The following is a 17881-nucleotide window of genomic DNA, read 5'->3' as shown; positions in this document are numbered from 1 at the left end:
GACTAACACTGAGCAGTGCTGATTTTCTAACACTGGAAAATAACTCAAAATGTTAGAAATATTCCAGTGTTAGAAAATCAGCACTGCTCAGTGTTAGTCTTTGTTAATCTTCAAAACTGACTAGGTTACTTTTAAACATATAACACTGGGCTATAACATATAACAGAGGTGTGCACTGGGCTCAAAATCCCAAACAAACAGTGTCCCACATTCTTCATTTTTAGTTCTTATGATGACTTATTACTCCTGAAACTTTGGAGGTTTTAGCTCTTTAAACAGTAAACTTACAGGAGGATCTTGGCTCAACAACGTTAAAGCGAAAGTAACGAGTTTTGAAAATGTAATGTGCAGGAATTAGATATTTGTTTAAACTTGCAGGGAGTAAAAGTAAAAAGTAGGAAAAGAATTACATAATAAGTGTATTTCAAAAGGAACATAAGCGTGTGATGTGATTATTACACTCACCGCAGTTTTAAAATGAATGAGAGACAACGACTCCTACTGTGGCAAAACTTTACTGAATCATGATCAGGTGTTCCAGAAAAATACGAGTTTATATAAAAATGAGACTTCACAGTCTGATCTGTAATACTTCCTCTGTAATTAGAAAACACCTCAAGTCTCCTCAGAGTAGTAACTATACTGCCAAGGTAGTCTTAAAAAATATACGTCTACTTCATATCAACAGCAGCTGAAGCAGTTACAGTGAAAACGTTAAACCTGTATGCTACAACATGTAATATCTGAACAATGACACTGAGCTGAGGCGTAAACGCTGCTAAGACGACATCGAAGAACAGCCGGCTTCCCTTGTTGAAGACATAATGAGAAGTACTACAGAGCCACAACCTGAGTGAGTGGCCAGACGTGGTGGTTACAGTAACAGTGAGATACTACAACTCTACCATTCGAGGGTCAAAGTAAGATATTTAATAACTCCCACGGTGCCGACGTAGGCCTCACCTCGCTCTCATACAAAACCAGCTTTCAGGATATTTCACAGGTTAAACGATTCCAGCAAAGGTGACGTGCGAGTGGCATCTCCAGCATTTCCCCATCAGACACGTAGAGCACATTCATGTACATAAGGCAAAGTAACAGCTACGACATGTTGGAGAGTCCAATCCAGTCAGATACCCGGACACATCTCCCACCACGCAGTCCAGCGATCACAGGAGCTAAAAGTTTAATGATGAGTGAGCAGGAACGAGAGTGGGGTAAAAGTGTGGATTCAAATTTACATTATAAGATGTGATCGGAATCAAAACAGGAAGTCCTCATGATGGTGGTGGTGGTGGTGGTGGTGGTGGGGGGGGCATTTAAAAGCATCGACAGCTACAAAGAGCAGGAACAGGATCATAAAATAAAAAAATCAGCTGAAAAACTAAAAACATCATCATCATCATCTAATGTGGGAAAAAATAAAAATCAGCTGAAGGTCCAGTGTTTGAAGGTAATCCAGTGACGTTTCCAGATCCAGTGGCTACATCATGTAGCGTTAGCGGGTTTAAACGCGCTGCACTGCGTGATCTCTTATATTCGAACACTTCAAGCTTATATCTCGTGCGTCCATCATCTAGTGTCGTTCAGCAGCTTCCCAGAGGAAAGCTCAGAGATCCAGCGGTTTGCACTGCCGGTGCTTAAACTCAGAACCAGGGCGAGAGCTTCCACCAGAGTCTCAAAGCAGGCAGAGATGCTGCCGACAGCGCTTTGGGTGACTGGATGGACTCTGTAATGGCAGGTTACTAACGTGGTGCACAAACAGGAGATTAAAAATAAGGTTTTCTTAATACTGAGGCTAAAATGTTTGTATACACCATCTTACAAAGACTAAGCTCGACGCCATGAGATCATTAAAAAAAAAAAAAGTACTTCATATTGCTGATCTGTGTAGCTACGGTTGTGGTCGCGGCGGTTTGCAAGCTGCCTCTTCTTTTGCGTTTTCAGACTCGGCCGGCCTGCGTGCGGGTGGGTGAGCGGGTGAAGCGGGAAACCAGGCGGGAAGATGAAGAGCGTGATGGCGGCCGCTCGTTTCTTCATCAGAGCTCAGTGGTCAAGAGACCTCTGGGTTTGGCTCCATCCTCTGAGGCTGGCGGCTGAGCCACAGTGCTGTGGACGAAGGAGTGGAAGAGACGGTCAAATTACTGCCTCAGAAAAGAGAAAACGTTTGTGCGCAGGAACCAGTTTTAAGAGTCGTAAGTTTGAAAGAAATTGCTAAAATGCGAACACGCTGCAGTCTGACAACCTGCGACAACTTAATAATAGCTTTATAATTTTACCTCGTTCGATCAACAGTAAAATAAAATGTTATGCACTGAATTTACATTGTTGTGTGTCCAAAATGGCCGAGAAGTTAAGGTCACATGGTTAGCAGTCAGGCTTCTATAAACCGTCCATATCTCACACTTACGACCTCGTAGGAGCTTCGAAACACTGGAGAAAAAAAAGTGACATTGAAAGCCCAGATTTGATGGTAAATGGTCTGTATTTGTACAGCGCTTTACTCGTCCCTAAGGGCCCCAAAGCGCTTTACACATCCAGTCATCCAGACATTCACACACTGGTGATGGCAGCTACATTGTAGCCACAGCCGCCCTGGGGCGCACTGACAGAGGCGAGGCTGCCGGACACTGGCGCCACCGGGCCCTCTGACCACCACCAGTAGGCAACGGGTGAAGTGTCTCGCCCAAGGACACAACGACGAGACTGTCCAAGCCGGGGCTCGAACCTGTATGTATAAACCTATGAATCAGAAATGACTTCCTGTATGGAAAACAAAATGCAAGGCTCCAATACATATATTTAAGCTACTGTACACACAAAACAAAAGAAAGAAAATAAAAATCACTCGTCCTTTTATTTGTATGGAAAAAAACGTCTTTTTTCTTCTTCGTTTCCAGAATTGAAGTCAGAATTCTGACTTTTTCTCAGAATTCTGCAACAGAATTTTCGGTGGCACTAATCCTCTTCCGTATATTTGCCTTCTGTGGGTTTTTTGGGTTTTTCTGACTGCAGCTTTTATTTTTCAATAAATTTCTCATTCGACCTGCATGAAAACGCTAAAACATCCACCCGTGTTTTTAGAGTCTGACAAAGTGAAACCAGCTCCATCGCTATTTACAGGTGACAAAGCACAAATGTGATCTTGAGCTCAGTTTGGTGATTTAAAAATCTGGCTCGATGTAAGGAAAACATAAAAGAACCAGACACACCGTCACATTACGAGGTTAAAGAGTCGTATCCTTCAGACTCTTCTAATCACAACTTTTGAAGAACTGAGGCGTGAATGAGACGTCTGCTTGAACTCAGAGATCCTCACAGAAAGTTTGATTTGTGATGTTCTGACTTGCTGTCACTGAAACACCTGCTTTCAGCTCAAGCATGTGTTCAAGTTCTGCTGTTCAGTATTGTTTTTCATTTCTGATTGTTTAATACTGATTCATTCACAAACAAAATCATAAAAAACTAAGAAAAAGCTGTGCATAAAGGACCTGAAAAATAACTAATTTGCTTTGCTGTCTCTTCCTCCACAAACAAAAGGCTCTTAACGATTCCTGTTAAACTCTCAGGGATGTTCTCTTCTGAAACTTCAGGCTCAGTGAAGTGAGGAGGAGACGTTTCATGCTCTTCAGCGACGGCTGCGATGTAAAAAACAAACTTTGGGTTCAAAATGCAAACACTTTTACCTGGTGGAGAGGGTGGAGACGGCGTTACGTGTGTGAGTGAGGTGAGGGAGGGCTGAGGTGAGGGATGCTCCCCCATCTGAAGGGAGAAGAGGGTTGACCTTAGGCGGGGGGTCAAGGTCGAGCAGGCCGTTAGTAAAGGCGCCGGGAGGCTGCGTGAGAAGGGGGTGAAGGAGAAGGTCCGAGGTCAGTGTCTACAGCGCCTCTACATTAGCCAAACTGCACAGCGACTATGGAAGTGCAGAGAAGTCCAAAGCCTCGTGGTTCAGAACAATGAATGCAGTTAAAACAGCTTCTAAAACATTTTAACATTTCACAGCCAAACCTGGAAAAAACATAAACAGGTGAACTTTTAAAAAGTGAGGCTGATAAACTCACAGCGGTTGTGGGGACGATCCAGCGCGGTGTGATGAGAGGTTTGGTCGGCTGCACCGGTGGGAGCTACAACAACATCAGAAGAATGTTAGCATCCACGCTAAAGGTCTACTTTAACCCACACACATGCAGTGGGAGTTTCACTGCAGATTATTCAGGACACAGTGCAGTAATTCTTACCACAGGAGCTGGATCAGTGAAGTCAATAAGGTTGTCAGAAAGTGGGGCGGCGCTTTGCAGGTCGACCTCCTCTGCTTTAACCTGCAGCGTGATGCAAACACTCTTTATTAGCACACGCAGGCACTAAAGAAACCGTCTACTTCCTGTGTTAGTCACACGCAAACACCGGGCTGCGTAGGCACAGATTGAAGGGTAAATAAACTCTACTCACGCAAAGTGTTTTATTCACACATTCACAATCAGATGAATGCATCTCAGAACAACTCGCTTCAGTTTCTTGCTCAAGGATACTTTGGCATCAGACTGGAGCAGTCCGGGATCAAGTGGACGACCTGCTATTGTTACCAATTACATCACACTGAAGACTGAACCTACTTTCACAGAGTAATCAATATGCACTCACAACCCACCTCACCTGCTTGTTAATGAAAATATCTAATGAACCAATCAGATGGCAGCAACTTTATGCATTTGGGCATGTAGATGAGAAAGACGACCTGCTGAGGTTCAAAATGAGCATCGGGAGGTGATGTAAGTGACTCTGAACGTAGCTGAAATTTTTCCCACACAGCCATTTGCAGAGTTTATGCAGAACACAGCAGATTAAAGCCTGAAGCAGAATGGGGTGCCATGCTAGTCAGCTAAGAACAGCAAACTCAGGCTACATATGCTAAATGTAGCTTGCCTGGTCTGGCAGGTTTCCATTTATGATATTTAGATGGTAGGATCAGAATTTGGTGCATCCAACACGTTCAGGCTGTTGGTTGTGTGATGGTGGTGGTGGGGGCTCAGTATGCTGACCGCATCCATCCCCACATGACCACAGCGTGTCAGCAGGACAACGCACAACACCACAAAAGTTTCAGACTGACTTCATGAACCTGATGACGAGTTCACTGAACTCAAATCCCCCAGTCTGATACTAGCAAGCTGTGCCTAAAGAAGTGGCTGGTGAGTGTAAAGCACAACAGTAGTCATTACCTGTGAGCGTGCAGTCACGTTACCTTTGGTGCCGGGGCTTCACTGGTCGACTCGGAGGACTTTTTGGGAACAGAAGCTTTTAAATCTTCAGCCAATCTCTCAGCGCTGAAAACAGGAGAAGAAATGGTATCACACAAGCATGTGACCGCGTACTTTTAACAACTTTTAACACTGCGAGTCACCAAAACCAGCAAAGACAGTTTCGCCACTTTTAAACTCAAATTTTAAGAGCACAAACTCACACAGCACAGCTAACTGTGCGTCTGCTTTTATGTGTCACTCTCTGCAGAGACGGCAGCAGTATCCAGGCAGAACTCAAGTCATGTGATTTAACACACCCGGGCCGACACACAGACACACACATGCACGAATGCATTACTCAAACACACCAGCAGATGTCAGCAAACACTATAAGGACTTTAATCTGCCCCATTAATGTTTCACTGCCTGTTTGGCTGATGCAGGACTTTACATGCATCTCTGTTAACATTATTTTAAACCATTTGATCTAAATGTGCAACATGTTTTGTGTTAAGCTTACCTTAACACATTCTTGAAAACAAATCACCTTTTGCTAACTATGAAAAATCAAACTCTTTACCTTAACTTCAATCAACCTACAAAGCCAGGACACTTTGTCACTGGTCTTTGTCAAGGCCTTAACTATGACGTGTGAGAGATCTGATGCAACGAAGTACAAACCACAGTAATGTTTTGTTTTTCTAAACAAAGGCTCACCTGGCGCCTGCAGATGAGACCAGGGAGGATGGTGGCTTCAGCAGGTCCCAGGTGTCCTGGACGTCAGGGCGGCTGCTAACACAAAGAGACGAGTTACTGCACCTTCAACCTGGCAGAGAGACACACATAACGCTTATTCCTGCATAAAACATTCACTGTGGTTACCACAGAAAGACAGGAGGTCAAACTTCTCCGACTACATGAGTAAACAAATTACTTTTAAACAGGTTTCATTATTATGAGTTTCAGTAGAAATGCTTTTAGAACAACATGCAAACAGGAAACATTTGCTAAAACCGTCAACAACAGAATCTGCCAAATCCAACGTTGTTTATTCTCCAGCGTGAGTCGCTTGCTGCTTCGGTTACGAGCCGTCGTGGACTCGTTTGTCATTCTGTGGAGCGCTGCCGAGCTGCGGCTGACGTAACGTTGTGAGCTATGCTAATAATCCTTATAAATATTCAAGAGGTTAATCAGCTCGAGCAGCAGCGAGCGCTGTGATTGGCTGGGATGAAGCACTGACAGTTGGCATGACTCAGTAAGATGAAGGAACGAAGGCCGAGTTTCAAGACAATGAGGCGCGGTGACAGTGTGCCCTGTGCCGATAGCACGGTGCGCTCTGAAGAGCTGCTTAATGCAAAGATCCTAAAGGGTTAAATAACAGTCTGAGTGGAAACGTGATTCTATTTTCTTTGATTCTGAAGCTGAACATAAGAAGTTATCATATTCCTGAAAGTGCAGGTGAGTGAAAACGTACCTCGCAGAAGCCTCCTGCAGGTTACAGTTTTTATCTCCGAGCATCACAGCGTGTTCCTCCAAAGCCCCCTGCACAGAGCAAACAGGCGTTTATGAGGAGAGGGCTCACACACATGAATCAAAACGTCACTTTAGCTGTTTTGATTTAAATGTGTTTAAAAACAAAAGGCTACAAAATACTGAAGGCTTAGCTAAAGACCGCTCAGCTGATGAGGCTTTCACTCTGATGGATAAGCAGAATCAGAGTACATCGGAGGGCCCTCTTTTTCACCCCCCGGTCTGTTGCGCACCTTGAGCGCGGCCGCCTCGGCTTGAGCCTTCAGGATGTTACTCTTCAGATCCTCCGGGGTGCGCAGCGGAGTCACGCATGGACTGCTGCCCGCACTGTTCAGCCCGCACTTCTCTGTGAGCTTCACCACATCGTCCTGTTGGGTCAGATGTCACAGAGGCTTCATCACGCTGTGCCGCACATGTGTTTGTTTATGCTGAACTGCCAGTGAACTACACAGAAGTGCTGCTGGTCTCCATCAAAGCAAGCAGAGTCTGATTTTAGAGGAAATAACAAACACTCGCCTGGTTGTTCATGGCCACGTTGACGTTCATGTTATTTCTCGGCGCAGCGAGAAGCGGACTGCTCTCCAACTCGAGCTGCTTCAGACGAGCTGCTGCTTCTGAGTCGCCGCACATGAACACAGAAAGACAAACAAACAGAGTTATCTTCGCTTTATTTATATAGTTAGCAAGTGATCGTCTCGTCTCAGGACACTGATGTTTATTAACAGTCAGCTCTGGGTCTTTTTCATAACGGTGTTGGCTGAGTGTAACTATTGCTTGCATTAACAGAAAAATATAAGTGAATCAATGGTCAGTAAGGTCGCACCAGGCGGCAGCCGTCACGGTGAAAAATGAGGCTATAGAGTCAAAAACTGCAGTTATGTCAGTCTCTTAAAACAGACATTTATTGTTTTACAGCAGTTTTCTTTAAAGCCTGGCTTCTAAGGAGAGTTTTTAAATATTGGCCAGTTCGCTGCAGCCTTACCAGCGAGACTCAGCGCATCTTCTGCAGGGACGCTAGCACCGGCATAGGCAGCGGCTTGTACGGGCTCCTCGATAGCTGTGACTGCAGGGACAACGGGACCTCTGAGGACATCGTCGACACACGTCTCCATTAGGTCAGCAACCACTGGCAAACTAGAGACATACAAGAAGAGAAAGCATGGCAGATTCAGCCTGAGTTGTGGATGGAAGGGTTAATGATAAATACATTCAAAGAGAAAACAGAGAATAGAGGCTGTTTTATGGGTTTTTAACACAAACTGGAAGAAAAGGATTGTGATTCATACAGCTTACCTCGACAACGTATGTACAGACTCTGCAGTGATGACAGAACTGATCCGCGCTGATACAGCAGAAGGTGTTTAAGAGCAACACACCAACATCCAATAATATGTCAAATAATTATTACTAAAACCAAAAGAAAAGCATAAAGTACTTGTACTTGTAATCCATAGTCATTAACCATTAGCATCATCACCAACGTTAACTTACAGGGTCACGTTGCCGACATGTGATAAAACGATTGTATTTTACAACATAAGTATGAAACCACGTTTGAGTCCACTCAAAAATGTCTCCGGAGGTAAAAACACTGCCCACAAAATAACTTCAGCAGGAAATAATGCGGTGTAATATTCTCAGAATTAGAGGTGCTTGAAGCAGAACATTTGACACACGGATCTTAGCAGAAGCTCTTCCAGCAGCTCTGTAATTACCTCATATTTCTGTAGCCTGAAGACACAGCAAAACATAACAAATGTTGTATATTACAACATACTGCCTGGAGAGTACAGGGGTTAAAGAACAACACACAAAAAGATGTGAAGAAAAGTGCGATTCTTTGTACGTGGGCTCAAAAATCCAATAAATATGTTAAAAGATCCACCGTGAGGAGAATCGAGCCGTCGCGTGGGGAATAAGACACGAAGGCAAGTATGACAGATGCATGTACCACCGAGGAGACGCACACCGACTGGAACTGAAACCGGCAACCGGTTACTCCCTAGTCTTTATTCAGTCCTCCACAACAGAAGCAGCGTTTTTAAATATCTGTTTGCACACGTTTATCCGATACAAGATCACTGAAAAATCCTACATCGTAATCCAGTAACCCGGTACGACTCACATATATCGACATAATTATACAATCACCAGGATTTGACTGAATATTACAGCGTGACAAATGTAAGTATCAAAGTATCATGTAAAGTATCAAACTGGGCCGAAGACTTACAATCAGGAGCTTTTTGGGTGATGATAAGTAGGGCTGCCACAAACGATTATTTTGATAGTCGACTAGTCACCGATTATTTTTGCGATTAGTCGACTAATCAGATCATCATCCATTGGACGTAAAACTACAGCTTATTGCACCAGCAGCATCTGCTCTTATATAACTATCATTAGCTTACAGCTTTAAGTGTTTCAGGTCTGTGCTAACTAAAAATAAAGACAAGATGATAGTTTATTAAATTTTAATGACATTTGCAGATTGTTTCGGTGAAGTTTAATAAACTCCTTGCTATCTAAAATATAAAAGGACACCGGAGTAAATTCTCCAGCATCTCACACTTCTGATAATCAGCTGTCTGCTTGACGTTTATTCAGCTGTGTAAAAACTATAACTTTAATCTCATCCAAACCGATTTACTCAGGAACAAATAAAACACTGAAAAAAGCCAAACAATAACATTTTAAGTTATCTAAGTGACTCATATATGTTTAACCTGAGAAGTGAAAGACGGCGGTGGGTTTGAAAACGATTTGCCGGGAGTCCGGTGTTCTCACGGCGCTAGTGAGCCTAGCCCCCGGCTAGCTATCGAGCTAGTGGGTAACAGACGTCTCCGAAAACGTCGGAGCGCTTTTGAAAATATGTGGTGTCTTGATAAACTGAGCCGATATTTGAGGTTTACACAGCTACATTCTCGCCTGAAAATATGCTAACCGTTTTTGTGACCCAGAAAGAATAATAAGAGTAATATTAAGACTAACTAGCTGCCGCCATTGTTGGAAACTGAGCAGGGCCGCGCTATGAATTCTGGGACACAGTTTCTTCTTCTTCGGGGTTTAACGGCAGCTGGCATCCTTGTACATGCAGTGCTGCCATCTCCTGTTTATGTCTGTTATTACACTCTTAAATCCTGCTACTTATTCCTGCGTCTTTTGGGATCTGACAAAACTTCAAACGACGCGTCGACTATTAAATCAGTCGTCGACGATTTTGATAGTCGACGTAATCGTGACTAGTCAACTAATCGTGGCAGCACTAATGATAAGTTGATTTGTTCCAAACCGAAAACACAAACTTTATCACATTACAGACAATAAAATGTTATTTTCACTATATTCTAAAGCAAAGGTGAGAACGTAAATGTACGACTTACTTCCAATGTGTATTTATTAGCTTTTTTAATTGGCTTAAAACAATTGAACATAGAATGACAAAGTTGTGACCGTGTTAAATAAAATATTTCTAACAAACATCCAAAGTTGGAGCCTTTTCTGATTTCATCATTTCAAAATAAGACTGATCTGAAATACAACTAACTTTATTTAAAACTATCCTGCTTTGATTTAAAATCGAACACAGTTTCTAAAGACAAACGCTTTGGTCATGTTGTAAACAATTAACTACGTAATATTACATATTTATCTTCATTTGGTTGAGATGTGCAATAAACAGTGTAATTACCATGTAAGATCAGTGCATTTGAATTATTTACGTGATTATTCAGCATTTAACTGTGGCATGCTCGCAGGTAGACGTTACTGTACTGCAGCACGTTTCAATGCATTATTCTAGCTCGATCTCTTGCTAGAAGTTGAATGGGGAGGCAGCATCGGGTTCATTTCAGAAGCTTTCACAGAAGCTCAACATAAAATATGATTAGACAACAATAAAACCTTCAAACAGAATTTAACTAATCCAGACATTATTTGGAAATAGACATGGTGAACCGTTAGCTTCATTTTTCACCTACAGCTAAAACCCTTTCAGACTAATCTGCCTACAGGTGAACGACACCCACCCTCTTATCCAACTCCCTTTTAAACAGAGCAGCAGAAATGCAAGAACAGATTCACTTTAAAAAAAAATCGAATTCATTTCATTTATAAAAATGTTTAACTGAATTTAAACACAGCAGTAGTGTGTGAAATATTACAAACACAGGAAATTGTTTCTGAGACTGAGGGGGGGAAAGGAGCAGAAGAGGACCAGCCTAAATCCCCCAGAACCTCTGTGACCTGCTGTTTCCTCACAGAGTCAAGACTGGAATTGAATTCATAAAACTGAGCCTGATACCATCTCACCCCTGCCTGCCAGCCTCCCCCCTGAGGTTTGGCATGAAGGTCAGGAGGAGGAAAAAAAAGAGGGGGGAGGAGGACAGAAAGGAGAGGCCAAGGAAGCAGAGGGAAAGCAGCAATGGGAAGTTATCTTTTCAAAACTGTCACTGAGCCAAAGGTCAAGGAGCAGAGGCATGAGGTGCAGAGATGGACTGAAGGGAAAGGGGGGGATGTGGGTAGTGTTAGACTTCTGCTGAGGAACGCTTCACTTAATCACAAATCTGTACATTCGCACTAGGCGAGGCGAGTCACTTCACTGCTGAGCCTTTCCCATTCATTAGCGTGCAGACCAGTTCGCGCCGGTACAGCTGGTGAGACGGCGGCCAGCTGGTCGGATCTGTCCCACTCCGTTTGGGGAACCTTGATGAAAAAGAGCGGGGAGGATGGAGGGGAGAGGACACCTGAGGACAACAGGGTGGCAGTGAAAGAGTGACAAAGGGAAGGTGATGAGGTAGTGAAGATACAGGGTGTGTGAGGTGAAGTAAAGAGTGAGACTGGGAGGAAAGCAATTATTGTGCAGAAGAAGAAGATGGTTAAAAGAAAAGAAAGGGAATAAAGAAGGCAGCAGGAGGCTGATAACATGAACGTAGGAGAGTGTGTAATAACTGTGACAAGTTGTGTAAATATGTTACCATTTATTCAGTGACAAAAGCAGCTGCTCTGATGGGCATAAATCATTCTGGATAAACGAGTAAGACGCGGGTTTGCGTGACGAGCTCTGCGGTGTCAGGAGTATGCCATCCAGCTTATTGCAACACGTCTGCCAGCGTGCACTGAAGTGTGGTGTGACATGTGCTGTCACATAAACACTTAAGTGAAGTGACTGGACGTCTCTGGGGCATCGGTGACCCGGCTTTGCACCTCTAGGGGCTGATGTTTGATAGCTCATGTCAAATCCATGTTCATACTGTTTATATATTCCTGAGCAGAAGCTTTTATCCGCGACGGGTCTCCTGGGAGTTTGAGTCCAAACTGGGACTGACTTGATGGTACGGGATGATAAGTGGGTGAACTTCCAATGACCTTTAGGTTTTGCGTGCAGTGTTTAGCAACAGATTTGATTTGTATTTTTCATTTTATGTTTTTTAAATCGTTACATTGTTTCCAAAGAGACTGAGCTGAGACCGACCCACTAACACTTACGATAACGTTCAGAGAAGTAAAACAGCTTACAGGACTGAATAAGGGTCAGGGAGGGGGCAACCTTTAAAGACACATGGCAGTATGGGACACTGATGATGTCACCGTGGGCTCATTAACGCCTTTTTTAAAAAGTTTGTAGAAATTTCAGTCGTTATTTTTAAATTAGTATTTCTCACATTTTAATTTCACTTTGTTTTTTGCTGTTACGCTCGCCTGAAATACTCCCCAATGTTTCCACTCTCACCATAACATCAAGGCTTTTCTAATCTGCTGCCACTGATGATTAGTCTTATTTATTTTATATACATGTCACAGAGATGATCATAGCGTATGTATGCATGTTAATGAATCTGGATGACACCATATAAACTGCCCAAGATATCAAAACTGTCGGCATCTATAAAGCATTTGGGGAATTTTATAACACTCGAATCCTTACAAATAATATGTGTTATGTGTTTTTATGCTGAACGGCGATGTTATGTGTGCGTTGTTGTTCTGAATAAAGTTGGTTTTAGAAGTTCTGCCTGTTATATATAATCTAGACTATAATGTCTGTATCACAGTTTAAAATCAACTTATTTCTCTGTTGACTGTTCATGTTATCAGGCGGGTTAATGGGGGGTGGGGTGGGGTCCATGCAAAAACCCAAAACCCCATTGATTTCAAAGCGAGAGAGAAAGCAGAGCTGGAGAGGAGAAAGGAAAGAGCACGGGGGATTAGTCGAAAGCATTAGTGATGTAACAATGTCACTGTCAAAGCATCCTCCTCGTGTCCACTCAGTCGGTTATAAACAGACTGAGGTCATCTCGGTTTAAGATCTTAGGCTGATGAAACATTTTTAATGAAGTCCCTGAAGGCTCGACAGCATCGCCTCAAGAACACAGCATCGCCGGCCCGTACGTGTCGCTGAAACAACATCAGACGTAAACGTAATCTTTCCTAAAAGCTCTAAAACTACTGGAGGCAGTCGGTGCTCTACCTCAGCCCCTCAGTACAGGGGCTTACGGTATCACAATCCTACGTCGCCTCATTCTCGAGTTATCACATTCACAAACTTGGGCGTCCACGCCGCCCGGCCAGTGGGTGACGCCAATACCCGATCAGCCTTTTATGGCTGAGGGGTAAAAACAGGAAATGTGTAACAGCAGCATTTTAATCTATGTGAGAGCAGGAATGCTGAGATTTTTATGAAAAATCGAGTGAATGAATAAATGATTACATAAACTCATTTCAGGTATTTGCAGTCTGCAGACTGAGGCCATGTAAATGCTTTGGCCTGATTTAAGATCGTCTTATGTCAATTTAAAGGACAATTAAGTTTTTTCCTACTGGGCATCATTTACCACAATGGTAAACTAATTGGTAAACTGCTCGGAATCTCTTTAGCCGAGGGTACAAATGACTCATTAAGCCACATTCACAGGACGTGAGCCAGGATTATTGTTTAAGTCTAAAAACAAAAATGAGCCAGTGCACCACAGACGTGACAGGAAGCTGAGCAGAAATGGTTTCAGCCCGAGCTGCAAATCCAAATGAGCGCGTGAATGTTTCTGACCCGAACGTTCGGGTCAGAAACATTCACGTTTATGCTGGGAAATCCTCGTATAAAAGCCGAGGTCTCTTCTGGGGATACGATATGATATATCTGACAGATCATCTGTAAATAAACACCGATTCACGCACAGCTGTGGTTCTGATACTTTCCTTAAAGTTTTCCAGTATGAGGTTGGTGGTTCACAGGATGCTCAGAATGACATCAGTAGAAAAAAAAGCAAGGATACCTACACACTACAAAGCACCAACAGTATCAAAGAGAATAGATCCAAAGCTGAAATCACATCGCCGATTCCCGCACAGCAGCCAAATCACAACACCATTCCCAGCACCGATTTGCTGCATTCCATGCTGATCAAAAGGGAACAAACAGCAAAAGGCGGCGAATTGCTGTCTGTTCGGAGCAAGAAAACCCATTTCCAAAGCCGCAGTCTCAAAGCCGATAGTGCACAGCGAATGATTGGTTAAAGCGAGAGCATGTTCAGTCTGACTGTACCTACCAGCGTGCTGCCAGACAATTATCCTCAGTACATAATCATACTGGAACACACAAGGAAACACGGGAGGTTTATAACAAAGCTGGATGCTTACATACATTCATGCAAATGCACATTTGTGTTCAGTCACACACACACGCACAAAATAAATCCATAAATAACAGATCAAATCAGAAAAAAGCCTGAAATTATTTACACATCACTCAGAGGCTGAATGACGGGATTAAAAAAAATACAGTAGAAAGATAAAAACTGAATATCCACGTCCTGTCCACTCCGGGGTCGTTCCATACTCGCGGTCTCACATGAAAAAACTATTCTCACACAAAGGGACTCGCAGCACGATGAGGCCAGTATCATGGCCTGTTTTTTATCCAATCAACAATCAGGAAACAGTTAAAACATTTAAAAGGAACCGGGTGGCCTTCCCTTATTTTTAACCCAAATCTTTTTGCTGTGTGTCTTCCTGCATCTTTCTTTCATACAGTAATGAGCAGCTGTAAGTCGTCAGCGACATTCAAAAATAAGGAATCAACTTTAAAATCCTGATTCACTTTTCTAAAATGCTCGTCAGGGAGAAAGACGAGCTCAAAAAATTAAAGATCTAGAGGAGTCTTTAAATGTGCAGGCACCAACCTTCTTTTTTCTCCCCCAGGACTCCTGGGCAGAGCCTCGATCTCAATCGGTCCACAGGCAGAAGCAGCGACCGGGCTGACCACGGGCATGGCTGCCCATGCACTCCTGCTGGGGGTCACCTGGAGGAGCACAGAGCAAACAAGTTAAAGCTACACATCCACAGATATGGCTGAACGGATGATTAAACCTGACTTCATTTGTTCTCTCAGTGATAACATCTAAACCTGATGCTGTGTTTCACTGCTCTTCTCTTTCCCCAGATAACAGTGGAGAAATTAAACAGCAGCTTTTCTCCTCACCTTTCTGTCTTTGCTGGAATTGACTCCGTTGCCTGAGGAAAGAGCCCTAAGAGAAAGAAACAGATTTTATTTGAAGAGCAAACAGCTCTGCTCAAGCATTCTTAATACAGGTTATTTGGTTTTACACTGCAAGTAACTGAAATGACAGACAAAAACAAAAAACGCTAAGAACATTTAAGAAATAAGAATAAAGTTTTCAAGTCTTGCAAATTTGGGTGAGCGACCATCATTGGTGGCAAAGTGTTCGTGGAGCTTCGAGCCTGCAGGCCAGGACACATGCGGCACATTTTGGAACAATGAAAACATAAAAGTTGTCTTAAATTATGACAAAGTTTTAATTTAACGTCTGCCCTGAGGCAATTTGAAAACCCTCATACATAATTAAGACAGCAAGTCTTGGACACAGCTTTAAAAAAAAGTGCAGTCTAATGAGCTGTAATGTAGTCTCATTTATCATAAATGCTTTGACTCAGCAGCTCAGTTCCCACGACAGCTTAAAGCGACAGCTGACATCACGTCTTAGCACACACACACACACACACACACACACACACACACACACACACGTAACAAAAGGCTCTGTATCGAGATCATAGCTCAACCTGATGATTAACCCGAAAACAGTGAAAATACTCGGATAAATTTATATCATGTGACCCAGTATGGATGTTCAGAACGAAAGCCCCCGTACAATCAATAAATGAGACATAACATTTACATAAATTAATGTGAAAATGGTCACAAAAAAGACAAATAAAGTATCTTAAATGTACAAGAACACATTTATACATCTCTGTACTCACTCTGGTGGGTTGAACGGTCCTGGAAAAGCAAAGAAAACACATTAAGAACTGTGTCCACATGAATAATGCTGTTTGTTTACAGCAGACGTGACTGTTTTTACTCTTGTTCATGCTGAACCAACATTTAGACCCTGAAGTCATTTCTTTGCAGAAGCGTCTTTGAGTTTAACACAAGTAAAGCTACAGTGTAGGCTGCACGAAGGGTCGAGGCTATGTCCAGCATTTACACTGGTGCATGGTGTGCCTGTGTTATAGTTTAGGGAGGGGCTCGTGAGGTTACAGCAGGTTACTTATGTTCTGTAAGATCCCCCTTAAAGGTGAGCTACTCTGTACTCTGGGCAGCTTTTCTTCAAGGACCTCTCCTTCCATCCTTCCTCCAGTACGAACCGGTTTTTCCTGACCCTGCAACACAAAGGCCCCCTGGCATGATGCTCATCTTGGAGACTACGTTAGCCTTCACATAGCTAATCCAGGGGGCACTGCTCGGGTGATGAGGAGTGCTCGTAGCTCTGCCTAAGTGGGGCAAGCAGGTCATCGTATGCTTTTTACACAAGGAGTAGAGGATTTCTAAAGCTCTGTTCATTTGTGTCCCAAGCGTACAGTGTTCCTGACTGCACGGCTCGGCACGCAGTGCACATAGGGGGACCTTGTGTGCACAGGTGCAAGCCTTCCCAGCTACTTCAGCTCTTATTCATTCAACTCACAGGTGAAATCCTTTGTGGCCAATCAGTCAGTGTTTTTAATTTTCAGAAGTTAAACTGACAGGAAAAACGTCACAAGAATACTTTCTACTATAAAATATTTTCCCCTGATGTTGTGATGCATGCTCCCATGAATATTTGTTCCCGTGAGTGTTAATGCTGACTGTCACGTTTCAGGCTCACCTCTGCTGTGCATGGTTCTTCTCGAGTAGCGTCTGCTCGGTCTCCTCTCAAATGATGCCGAGCGCCTTGCTTTGCTGGCCTTTGTTGTCTGGTATTCAGTCTTGCCGCTGATCGTGCAAACACAAGAATTTCTTTACAGTTGCAAACTGTTCCCAACAAACATTTCTTTCTTAACGATGCTCTGTGGCAAAAACAGGCGCAGCAATGACCCCTGCTGAACCCTGAAAGCATCCAGGCGATAACCTTTCATTAACAACAAACCCCTTCAACCCCCGTGTTAAAACAACATTACTGCAGAGCTTATCCAACTGGGTAATGTTTAAACACACAGTTGGGAAGCAGCTTGCTACTGCAGCATGTTGATACCAAGTGCCTGTCAGTACCACTGCAAGTATCTGTGTGTACACACATGGGCTACTTGGCATGTATAGAGAGTGATTAAGCACTGTTTGTCAATCTGAGACGGTCTTCTTGGCGCACAATGACAAACACACACATCTAATTTGTGACATATTAATCTCGAGCAGTCTGCCACAATCCCCAGTTTACGTTTGAGTCTCCCACCACAACCATATTTCTCAGAGCTAAAATCCTAATTTTATCCTGTGATTTCCTTTTTAAAAAAGCTTGGGAATTATATTTTTTATGATCTGGGATGTAAGGTTACGTAAAACTGACTAAGACCACATACACACAAAGACTCTGAACAACCACAGCCCTGGCTGTGCATCTCTCACCTGTATCTGAAGCGTGAGCCCATGCGTATGAATCCAGAGCGTGCAGAGTTCTTCTCCACAGGTCCTCTCAGCCTAAAGAAAGCGTGGTGCTCCACAGCACACTTCCAGAGATGCTTACAGGCCTTGGGGTGGTCCATCCTGAAGACAAAGGTGTGCTCCTGCTCTTTACCCTGAGGCGAATCGGGACAGGGTTGGACTCGATTAAAGCGTT

General features: G+C 43.3%; 1 protein-coding gene across 3 annotated transcripts in view; it reads right to left on the bottom strand.

Annotated features, from left to right (window-relative positions):
• Nucleotides 1-496: 496 nt before the first annotated feature.
• Nucleotides 497-17881, bottom strand: part of epb41l5 (erythrocyte membrane protein band 4.1 like 5) — a 37112-nt gene continuing 19727 nt past the window's right edge. Inside the window, exons 12-27 of one of the 3 annotated variants that reach the window (XM_026144395.1) lie at nt 17671-17840; nt 16934-17040; nt 16050-16068; nt 15247-15292; nt 14948-15066; nt 7753-7904; nt 7287-7384; nt 7004-7138; nt 6715-6782; nt 5958-6032; nt 5243-5324; nt 4239-4319; nt 4062-4124; nt 3687-3835; nt 2325-2433; nt 497-2109 (exon numbers count right to left, since the gene is read on the bottom strand). In XM_026144395.1, coding sequence (XP_026000180.1) covers nt 2047-2109; nt 2325-2433; nt 3687-3835; nt 4062-4124; nt 4239-4319; nt 5243-5324; nt 5958-6032; nt 6715-6782; nt 7004-7138; nt 7287-7384; nt 7753-7904; nt 14948-15066; nt 15247-15292; nt 16050-16068; nt 16934-17040; nt 17671-17840 — 1536 coding nt within the window. In that variant the 3' untranslated portion in view covers nt 497-2046. The remainder of the gene's footprint in view (nt 2110-2324; nt 2434-3686; nt 3836-4061; nt 4125-4238; nt 4320-5242; nt 5325-5957; nt 6033-6714; nt 6783-7003; nt 7139-7286; nt 7385-7752; nt 7905-14947; nt 15067-15246; nt 15293-16049; nt 16069-16933; nt 17041-17670; nt 17841-17881) is intronic. The other 2 variants (XM_026144396.1, XM_026144397.1) reach the window with 2 other exon arrangements.

The sequence above is a fragment of the Astatotilapia calliptera genome, chromosome 16 (assembly GCF_900246225.1).
Source record: "Astatotilapia calliptera chromosome 16, fAstCal1.2, whole genome shotgun sequence".
In the NCBI taxonomy this organism is placed as follows: Eukaryota; Metazoa; Chordata; class Actinopteri; order Cichliformes; family Cichlidae; genus Astatotilapia; species Astatotilapia calliptera.
The sequence above is the reverse complement of the archived record's forward strand: the minus strand, read 5'-3'. Positions and strand labels throughout refer to the sequence as shown.